At 36.5% G+C, this 11,423-nt stretch overlaps 1 protein-coding gene across 1 annotated transcript in view; it reads right to left on the reverse strand.

The window, feature by feature from the left end:
* Positions 1–1,309: 1,309 nt before the first annotated feature.
* LOC107731972 (protein unc-119 homolog A-like) overlaps positions 1,310–11,423 on the reverse strand; it is a 25,472-nt gene continuing 15,358 nt past the window's right edge. The window contains exons 2-5 of the mRNA XM_016543197.1: positions 6,021–6,134; positions 4,769–4,868; positions 3,422–3,594; positions 1,310–2,709 (exon numbers count right to left, since the gene is read on the reverse strand). Of these exons, the coding sequence (XP_016398683.1) occupies positions 2,597–2,709; positions 3,422–3,594; positions 4,769–4,868; positions 6,021–6,134 (500 nt within the window). The 3' untranslated portion in view covers positions 1,310–2,596. The remainder of the gene's footprint in view (positions 2,710–3,421; positions 3,595–4,768; positions 4,869–6,020; positions 6,135–11,423) is intronic.

Raw genomic sequence — 11,423 nt, forward strand, 5'->3', positions numbered from 1 at the left:
TGCAGAGTTTAGCTCCAACTTGCCTCAACACACCTGACTGGAAGTTTCTATGCCCAGTAAGAGCTTGATTAGCTGTTTCAGGTGTGTTTAATTAGGGTTGGAGCTAAACTCTGCAGGACACCGGCCCTCCAGGACCAAGTTTGGACAGCCCTGCTTTAGACAGTATCTTTTCAAGCACTATATAAGTGGCAGGTAAGGATTTACAGCCTCCATAGTGTTCGAAATTCTGTATCACTTATTTACATCTTTAAAGTCACTCAAGTATGAGGACTTTGTAAATGTGAGTTGGCTTCCATGTAGCGCTCTTGCTAGCCCAGTGTGGGCAAAATCTGGTTCATACAGAGCTTTTTTTTTTCTACATTCTCAGTGGGTTTGGTTTTCACAAGTAGGTTTTCTGGTCTTTCATTTGTGCTGGTTCACGAAAAGTAAATTAATTTATAGGGTCTGGACAAGACCTTTTATATTTTAGATCCCTTTTTGGATCAGTCTATTTAATACATTTTAATACACGGCTGAATCGTAAAATCTTTATCTGTTAAGACAGACAGTTGCCCCTACTTTGTAGAAGTAAATACTTGAAACAAAAGTCACAGCATTTTTCAGAATATGTGCCTTTTCTCAAATAAAACGAATTTTGTGCAGTCTTGTGAGAAATTTCATTTACAGCCTGCAGCAACAATACTGTTGGGAATTGATTTCAAGTATTTCATGTAATTATCTCAGAAAGTGTCATTTATATTATTAAAGAAAAATTGCAAATCTTAGGACCTGCATATATTTTACAGATTTTTTAAATTATATATATGTAATTTAACTCATTACACTACTGATCAAAAGTTTAGGTTTTTGATTACCAAGGCTATATTTATTTTATTAAATAAAATCTTGTGATGCAAAGCTGAATTTTCAGCAGTCATTACTCCAGTCTTCAGTGTCACATGATCCTTTGGAAATCATTTTAATATACCAATTTTGATGCAAAAGTTGTGGTGCTTAATATTTTTGTAGAAGCCATGATTCGCTTTTTTGGGGGGATTTTTTGAAGGATGCAAATTCTAAAAGAACAGCATTGTTTGGAAATAGTTTTTTTTTTTCCCAACAACAAAAGCTTTGATTTCCTTGTTGAATAAAAGTATTGTCTTTCTAAAAAAATTCTTACTGGACCCATTTTTTAACAGTAACATGTATAATTTAAATATAAACTTGTGCTAAGCACTAAATGAAAAATATGAAACAAACATTTATAAGAAAATAAAAGGCTAAGGGGAAAAAAAGACAACTTCAATAATTTAAAAAAAAATTCAACATATACATTTATTTCTCTTTTATTCCAGACTGGCATTTGAACTGTCCAAAACATACGTTTCATCCACCCCCCCAAAAAATAATTTACAATAAATCACAATCATAAATAAAGCCCATATTACATCTGACTAGAAACATTTTTCAAGTTGTTCCTCCGTTTTACGCGCTTATAGAAGTCTTTGAAAGCCTCCTCTTTATTCATAAACCAAAAACATGAAAATCATTCTCCTAAATGCACTTTTTGCACTATGAATACAAGGATCATACATACAACACATCCTTGGATAAGATGTTAAATCGAACCTCTGCTATGTGCACTACACAGCCATGAAGGGTCTGGCTCGCTGGAATGTGTGAGAAAAGGAATGCTAGATGGAGAGATGAGAAGAGACCGCATCTCTGGACCTCTTTGAACTACTGTTCTTTAAACGGCTCAAAATGGCCATTTCTTTCCTCTTGTTTTGAACGAAGACAAAAAGAAACCACACGAACCAGACGTTTGAAATGTCAAGGCTTGTAATGTGTGCCGTGTTCCCTTTTCAGTAGGCATTTTTCACAATGTTGATTTATCTACACAACCTCTCGTTTGCAGTGTGAATTATGTATAATCAGAAACTTTATGCAGACCTTTGAAAGCAAAAGTCCTTCGTTTCGACAGATCCATGAAGGTTGCGCACCATGAAAGTTTGAACTGATTTGACTAGTTTTTATCCACACAAATAGTTTGTTCACGTATCAAAATATATCTAATGCAACACAAATCTATCAATTATGTCAAGGTCTCACCATAAAATCATATCATATTCTATTCAGGATGAAAAGTTCACAAATATCATGAAATATGATGTAGCTTATTCTGACAGGGAAAGAAATACTCATCAACATCAACGATATATAATGGTCTTATCAGAGTTAAACACCACCCTCACACACATACACACACAAAATCATTGAATCAAAACCCACACATACACACGCACGTCGCACGCACATGATGAACAGAAAACCTAAGTACCATTCACATTACAGTGCCTTGCTTATGCAAAATAAACACTTTAATATCTATATTTGCTGATGTGAATGATGGCAGTGTGAAATCAGAATAGGATATGTATGCACTGGATAAGACCTTATGATATGACTCTCGAGATCTCAAAAACAGGCATGGCGCACTGCAGGCAGTCGTCTATGACACTGATTCAAGGAGGGTGTGACTGCTGGACAAAGACATGTGATTGGTTCTTAGGTCTGTCAGTCAAACTCTCTGCCTCAGTCCCCTCCCACGGCCGTCCTAAGGGCCTCCGCTGTATGAATAATCTGCTTTGTTGTGCATGACCAGCTTGTTGTCCACAAAATAGAAGCTGTCAGACTGCGTCTCGTAAGGATGGAGGATCATCTCGCGTACTGAAATAAAGAGAAAACACGTCAGAGAGCTCAAATCACCATGGATAAAGTGATAAACAATAATTAAGCTTTTTAAAAGCTACAGTATTTTCCTTTCATAGATGTTGGTAGGTCAATGACATGTTCATTTCTTTCTCTATTAATATACTCAAAAATACATACTTCAATATATCTCTTTCTCAATGTATTTTTGTATATATTAATAGACCCTTCTATGATGAACGTGCTTTGAATATCTTAATTTAGCATTTTTTGTGCTATATTCATTACTGGGTTATGAAGTAAAAAAAAACTATATCGGAATGATTTCTGAAGGATCATGTGACACTGAAGACTGGAGTAAGAATGCTGAAAATTCAAAAATATAAGTACAATGTAAAAACATGTACACAATAAGTGCACTGTACAAAATGATTAATTTAAAAGTAAGTACATAGTAGTTGAGGCCACTTAGGCCCAATCCCAATTCTACCCCTTAGCCCTTCCCCCTCTTCCAGTGTGGTCCCAAAAAATCTTCGTTTGAAGGGCTATCTGGCCCTTCAAACGAAGATTTTTCGGGACCACACTTCAAACGAAGGGGTATGAATTATTTCAACATAAACCGGCTTCAGGGGCAACATGTCTGTCCGAGCGAACAAAAAGACACATAAATGTAAGCATTTTTGGGCATTAATAAAGATGCTCAGGGGTTACATCTGACACTGGCACTTACTGAGATCCTCTGAGAGCTGGGGGAACTCATAGATGTGCTCACAGGTGTTCTTGCTGCTGGGGATGCAGAAGCCAAACTCAAAGTCGAAGCTCTTCAGCAGCTGTTCACAGAAATAGTGCCTCTCGATCATCCGGAAGTTATTGATGGGGATGTCTCCTACTGTGAATTCAACACTAAAAACACCGAAACAAGGCAGAGAAGATGTTCAGTTGAGACACGTAGTTCTTCAGTGTTCATTTCACTACACAGTCCTTCACTTGTGTTAGTTAGATAGCTTGTAACTTCAGCCTACTAATTACCAACAACTCTTTAGCATTCCATTCCTCAATGTATTATGTGAACCGGATTCGTTATTTATAATGAGTAGCTTACTGCATCTACTTCTATATTCTACCCTTTAGCATGATGACGAGATTCCTTCCACAGGTTTAATTTAGAGAAATGATTTATGCTCGCTTTGTTTTGATTATTATATCTGACCTCAATAATCATGCAACTGTTGTTCTGGAATATGAGACAGCTCCACTAATGAATATCAGCTGTCTGTCCTTTCATGTGCTACTGTGTTTATTTTCTAAATATGTAATCTCTTTGCAAGAGAGGACAATATGATAGGATAGCAGGACTACAGTGATGATCTAATCATGCAAATATTTAATAACATCCTGCATGCGCTCATTTTTAGTAACTTTACTTAACTCTACTGTTATTTTAATAGATATTTGAAGATCTGTTCATTTAGTAACCTTATGGCTTCTAAGAAAACTGTGCATTAAAGGCCAACATATATTACCATTCAAAAGCATGAGGTAGGTAAGACTTTACTGTCCTTGATGAATGAAAGTATTGATTTATTTCAAAAAATAAACTTTTGAACAGTAGTGTATACGCTGACTACTTTTATAAACTAGTCTTATAAACTGTACTTACGTGGCTCCTACTTGACGTAGCCGTAAGAAAGCCGGCGTAAACTGATAGCGTACAAACCGGCCAGAATTTGGATCAACATCTCTTTTATCCCCTCCTTTATCTAATGGGGAAAAAACATCACAATGAGAATCAGAATTGTAAAATTATTGATGTATGTGTCTGATCATAATTGCACATGACTGATTGTAATCTTTCTGGGCTTCACTTAAACTTATTAAAAGGACTAAAACAAGACTTTTTCCATTCTTTTTACTGTGCATTAAAGGCCAACATATATTACCATTCAAAAGCATGAGGTAGGTAAGACTTTACTGTCCTTGATGAATGAAAGTATTGATTTATTTCAAAAAATAAACTTTTGAACAGTAGTGTATACGCTGACTACTTTTATAAACTAGTCTTATAAACTGTACTTACGTGGCTCCTACTTGACGTAGCCGTAAGAAAGCCGGCGTAAACTGATAACGTACAAACCGGCCAGCATTTGGATCAACATCTCTTTTATCCCCTCCTTTATCTACTGAGGAAAAAACATCACAATGAGAATCAGAATTGTAAAATAATTGATGTATGTGTCTGATCATAATTGCACATGACTGATTGTAATCTTTCTGGGCTTCACTTAAACTTATTAAAAGGACTAAAACAAGACTTTTTCCATTCTTTTTGTTCCTCACTGAAGCTATGCATGGACAGCTGTTTTCTACAGCAAATCCACATCATACACATTCAGTGCAAAGTTACTCCATGAATCGCATTACAGTAGTTTGTTCACACAGTGTTGCTGTTCATATTCAAGCACAGCCATTATAATAACACCTGAGCAGTTTCAGGACAGTTCCACCTAGTGGTCAGAAAATTATTATTACCTCTCTATAACTGACTCCTATTAACCTTAAACTTATAAGTGGTTCGGTTTTCTCAGAACGTTTGAACTGCTCTGCTATATACTGTGCTTGTGGAATCATCACATTCTTCAGACATGCTCATTTGTCTCTTAAGATTGCAGAAAATACTATTATTATATATTTTTTTTAAAGTAGCCATGACTATTGAAAGTAAATAATGAGTGAATAATAATAGTCCTGGAACATTATTTATAACATGCATGTCAAAAGCCAAATGGCAAAAAAACACTAGTAATTAATTACATAAACAGTAACCTAATGCTAACATACACCTTTTTAGGGGCAAAAGATAGCACTGATAGCACATCACATGGCACGGTTGCACCTGATTATTAATTGATTTTATCTGTAACCACACAGCACAAACTTTTCTTTGCAATGTCAAATGTGAAACCCACAAGTTTGTTGTCTAAAGGACTGTTAAACGGTAACCTAATAAATATAAATTGTTCAACATGGCCCAAAACATGAAAATAGTTGTCAAAATCAAGCCAGCCTGTGTGCTCATGTAACAAAAGTTTGGGCGGGCACACACACACACACACAGACAGAGTGCATATTATATAACTGTATACTATATAACTGCGTCAATAACTGTATATATTTATGGATGTGAAAGCATTTACATTAGTAGCAAGTCTAATAGAGAACTACCCGACTTGGTAATTTTAGTTAGATACCCACAAGATCCAATAACTCTCCATGCTGCTGATCACATGACAGGAATCAGTAACCTGCTGGAAGTGGCCGCTCACACTTACCTGTGGCTGGTGGTTTGGTGATCTCAAACAGTACTGTTCCTGTCTCCATATCCCTGATCTTGAACCGTGTGAAGTCTATATTGTATACATTGTCTTCTGGACTACACAGATAGTCTGCAGGAAAAAAAGAAACAAATTTAGATTTTACAAATGTACCTTAACAAATTAATGCCCCTGCTCCCTACTATCATTATATAAACTTTGTGAGTCAATGTCGTAATGATTACATCAGCAGTTTAGTATCTTAATTTAGCATTAAATCTGATTTCATCTCATCTCTTAAATGTGCCTTAATGCAGTGTTTCCCAACCTTTTTTTAGTCGCGGCACCCTTTGGAAATTTTAACAAACTTGTGGCACCCTACAAAATTAATTTTGTCACAATATTTGAATTTCTAACTTCGATATGATAATTTGAAAAGTATAGATATTCGGTACAACAGGGAAGAACTGCAGAATATAATGTCATACAGATATTTTTAATATTAAAAATTGTCCATCAATGGTGGCAATCAGAAGGCTAATTTCTGATGAAGAGACCAATTTATATGACAGACTTTAATGTAGGCTTTTATACATATGTAAACATTATTTAATTACCATTATAACTAGCAGTTACACTGCATAGCGTTCACTGTACTACTCTTTAAAGACTTTGTTGAAAGTTGTGTTTTGTTGTTCGATTAACATTAATGACAGACAGCAGCAGTTTTTTATGGGCTTCTGTCCCTTTAAGACGGATTACAAAGATCCAATATATAATGATACACATGCGATTTCTTTCTCCACTGTTTACATTCATGTAAGACATAACAGACTATGTAGAACTTGTCGAGACGGGTATTTTGAGATAATTGTGTAAATGTTTCAAGCTCAAGGAGAAGCAAAAGAGTAATCAATTCTCTTTAGCCTCTTCATGCGATTCAGTGGTTTAAAATTCTTCAATGTTTAAATCGGTAAGACTTAAATACATGCAAATGATCAACTATGATCCGTTTCACCCCTACAAGCGAGTAAACAACGTGAATGAAGGAAGGAATTTTATATCATTATTCAAGATGTGATACATTTTGGTAGCCAGACTGGAAGATATGGCACTGGGACATCGGGCTAGCAATTTTGCGAGCCCTGCACAAGACTTATTCAGGTGATTTCATATATCCTTACATAAACTTTCCCCTCAGACTTTACCATAAAGACCAAGATGTAATTTCATAATAGGCCACAGCAGTTTTCTCTTTCGCCTCTGGGTAAACATACAACTCGTGCAACCTTTTAAGCAATGATCTTAACACCATGGCAATAACTTTAGTTAGAAAACATTACAAGCTGTGTCCTAGGTGTAACTGTACTCCTAAATAAGAAAACACAGTAACACTTTAGTCTAGGGAACAATTCACACTATTAACTAGTTCCTTATTAGCATGCACATTACTAGCATAGCAGCTGTTTATTAGTAATTATAAATCACATATTAATGTCTTTTTCAGCATGAACATTTTAGATCCCTTAATCCTACCCCATACCTAAACCTAACAACTACCTTACTATCTATTAGTAAGCAGCAATTAGGAGTTTGAAATTCGAGGCAAATTAGGAATTAGGAATTAGATCGTAGTTAATAGGAACACAAATTAAGATATTTTTGATGGAATCTGACAGCTCTCTGACCCTCCATAGACAGTAACGCAACTGAAATATTCCCAGACAGAAACGTAGCAAGAACATCGGTAAAACAGACCATGTGACATCAATGGCTCAACTTCAATTTTGCAAAGCTACGAGAATATTTTTTGTGCGCAAAGAAAACAAATAATTAATTTAACAATTCTTCTCCCCCGAGTTACGTCTTCTGCCATTTTGGACAGTACCCAAGAACGTCAGCAGCCATATCACCCTGCAGCCCAAGACTGGTCGCCCACTGAAGCTAAGCAGGGTTGAGCCTGGTCAGTACCTGGATTGGAGACCTCCTGGGAAAACTAGGTTGCTGCTGGAAGAGGTGTTAGTGAGGCCAGCAGGGGGTGCTCACCCTGTGGTCTGCGTGGGTCTTAACGCCCCAGTATAGTGATGGGGACACTATACTGACAAAAAGCACCGTCTTTCGGATGAGACGTTAAACCGAGGTCCTGACTCTCTGTGGTCATTAAAAAATCCCAGGATGTCCTTCGAAAAAGAGTAGGGGTGTAACCCCGGCATCCTGGCCAAATTCGCCCACTGGCCTCTGACCATCATGGCCTCCTAACCATCCCTTATCTGCTGATTGGCTTCATCGCTCCGTCTCCTCTCCACCAATAAGCTGGCGAGTGGTGGGCGTTCTGGCACAATATTGCTGCAGTCACATCATCCAGGTGGATGCTGCACACTGGTGGTGGATGAGGAGATACCCCCTTCTATGTAAAGCGCTTTGAGTGCCCAGAAAAGCGCTATATAAATGTAAGGAATTATTATTATTAACGTAATCAGCGTTGTTTACGTTAGGGGGGAAAGCGCACGCATGAACGTAATTGGCGTAATCAGCGTTGTTTACACTTAGGGTAAAGCGTGCGTATGCATTGTGATACTCTCCAAAACGGCAGAAGACAGTAACTCGGGGGAGAAGAATTGTTGAATAAAGTCGTCATTTTTGTTTTCTTTGTGCACAAAAAGTATTCTCATAGCTTCGCAAAACTGAAGTTGAGCCACTGATGTCACATGGACTGTTTTACCGATGTCCTTGCTACGTTTCTGTCTGGGAACATTTCAGCTGTGTTGCTGTCTATGGAGGGTCAGAGAGCTCTCAGATTCCATCAAAAATATCTTAATTTGTGTTCCAAAGATGAACGAAGGTCTTACAGGTTTGGAATGACATGAGGGTGAGTAATTAATGACATAATTTTAATTTTGGGGTGAACTAACCCTTTCATAGTGAGAATTAGTCCTCAAACTAAAGTGTGACCGATAACACTGCAGTATGCTACAAACAACCAATCAATTCACTAGACATAGGTGATATATCTACAACCAAAATGGATCTTTCATTGTCACCTGAACTTGGGTGTTCTTAGTAGTGTTTAAAATCACATTGCTACATGGTTGCAAAGGCCGTGCTTGACTTAGTAAAAAAAACAGTCAAGATCAGTGTGTTTCAGCAGAGATCTTCACTGTCAACACTAAACCTGCACACATGTAATGTAAACACGCATGCACTCACAGTCCACGCTATTTTTGCTTCAGACAGTGCCAATTAGCGTTTGCTGCCCCGTAGGTAGTGCATTGTGGGTATGTTTTGCGAGACGTACCCATGAATTGTGCAGATTGGAATTCTGACTCATTCTTAGGCAGTTCATTAAAGATGCCAGAATGACTGTTCCCGTGGGATGTTATTTGACAAATAAATTAGACCCTGCTTAGACAAACAGAGGCCGCATTAAACATAAGCCATTACAAGTCAATGATTCGGTCATCACCCATGTTTTACACAGAGCAACGTTAATCAATTAGTATTTTAGGCTAAGAGCAGTGATTCATAATTTCCTGTTCAGAGTGCTAAAACAAACAGGGTATTTATATCTGTGTTAAGCTCCATCTTGAATAAAGTGGTCAACTGCTAAATGAGCACCAACTAAACTAGTCTGGACAGATATAAATGTCTGATAGGGAACAAATCCCTATTCACAGCATTTAGCCAAGCTGCGGCAAACAACAATGTGAGTAAAAACATCACATGCAATTCATCAAGGCTTACACAACAGCAGCATTTAAATTGCAAATGAGCTCTCTATTTAAATGCACAGTTGTTGGCTCTTAATATTCAGATTTTTTTTGTGTCTGATTTCCTGAGCAGACATTCTGGGGAGTGATTTGTGAAATCAGAGCTGGATAATGTTATATCAGTTTCAAAATAAAACCCCTTTTAGGCATAATAGTGTCTCACATTGTGGTATTGTATAGAAATACATCGTCTGTATAGTAACAACTAATAACGTTTACCAAAGAATCAGGATGACGTAGGATTTAATTTGTTACAGAGATGCTATAAGAAAAATAGAGACACTTCAAAAAAAAAAAATGGTGGTGGAGTAATAGGAGCAGTGTTTTTGGATCTAAAGAAGGCGTTCGACACTGTGAACCATGAGGTACTTCTTTCAAAGCTCACACTTTTAAATTTTTCTGATGAAGCTATTAAATGGATGACTTCTTATTTAGCAAATAGGAAGCAAAGTGTGCGTCTTGGTAATAGTCAATCAATGTACCGAAACCGTAATATTGGAGTTCCTCAAGGATCAATTCTGGGCCCTATCTTGTTTAGTTTGTATATAAATGACTTGCCGCTAGTCTGTTCATCTGTTAGTATTCAAACGTATGCTGATGACACAGTTTTATATGCGCATGCTAAAAACAAACAACAAGCAGCAAACATTTTAACTGAGGTATTGGTCCATGTTTCAGATTGGCCGAGTAATTCATATTTACATTTGAATAAGCAAAACCGTTTGTATGCATTTCTCACAAAAACCGACAACGATTCCTCATCCTGATGTATTTGTTAAAGGAGAAAAGCTCAAGGTTGTTTCTGATTTTAAATACTTAGGAGTAATTCTTAGGATTCCCAACTGACATTTTAAAAGCATGCTAAAAAGGTAGCCAGAATTATTCAATTTAATTTGGCTAACTTCAGGCAAGACCATTCTTAACGACAGAAGCAGCAAAACTTTTCATGCACTCTATGATTTTTTTCTCACATTACATATTGTTTTACTAGTTGGTCACAAGCAAGCACAACAGTTTTAAAAACGATTTAATCTCTGTACAAACAGACGCTTAAAATATCTGATCAGAGGACTAATAGTTATCATTATTGCAATATAGTTCAAAAACATCATTTATTGAGTTTTGATAATATTAAACATTTGGTTGATGCTTGCTTGATTTTGAAGACCTTAAATGGTTATGCACCTCCCTCACTATGCCAGTTTATAATGCAGAAGGATAATAATGGCAGAGTAACAAGAGCAACTACTAGAGGAGACTGTGCTGTACAACATTTGGACGGTCAGTCTTCTCAATTAGAGCTATTAATTATTGGAATACTCTACCAACTGAATTAAGGAGTAGAACAAATTATTTAACATTTAAATATAAATTAAAGAAATTGTTAAAAGCAAGTCATATGTAATCATGTGTAATATTTTTTATTTATTTATTTTTTTTACTTTTATGATGCTGCCATTATTATACTTGGTGTTATTGTAATTGTAAATGTTATTGTATGTTTATGTGTGATAATTTACTGTATTTTAGATTTTCAGGTTGCCTTTTTAAAATCTGGCAAGGGGCAAGCAATGAAAATTAGCCATTGGGGCTAACTCTGGCTTATTTACAGTATTCTACTGTTCATTAATGAGCACTGTCCCTGTTAAAAAAA

This window comes from Sinocyclocheilus rhinocerous, unplaced genomic scaffold (assembly GCF_001515625.1).
Source record: "Sinocyclocheilus rhinocerous isolate Xijiao unplaced genomic scaffold, SAMN03320098_v1.1 scaffold128, whole genome shotgun sequence".
NCBI lineage: Eukaryota > Metazoa > Chordata > Actinopteri > Cypriniformes > Cyprinidae > Sinocyclocheilus > Sinocyclocheilus rhinocerous.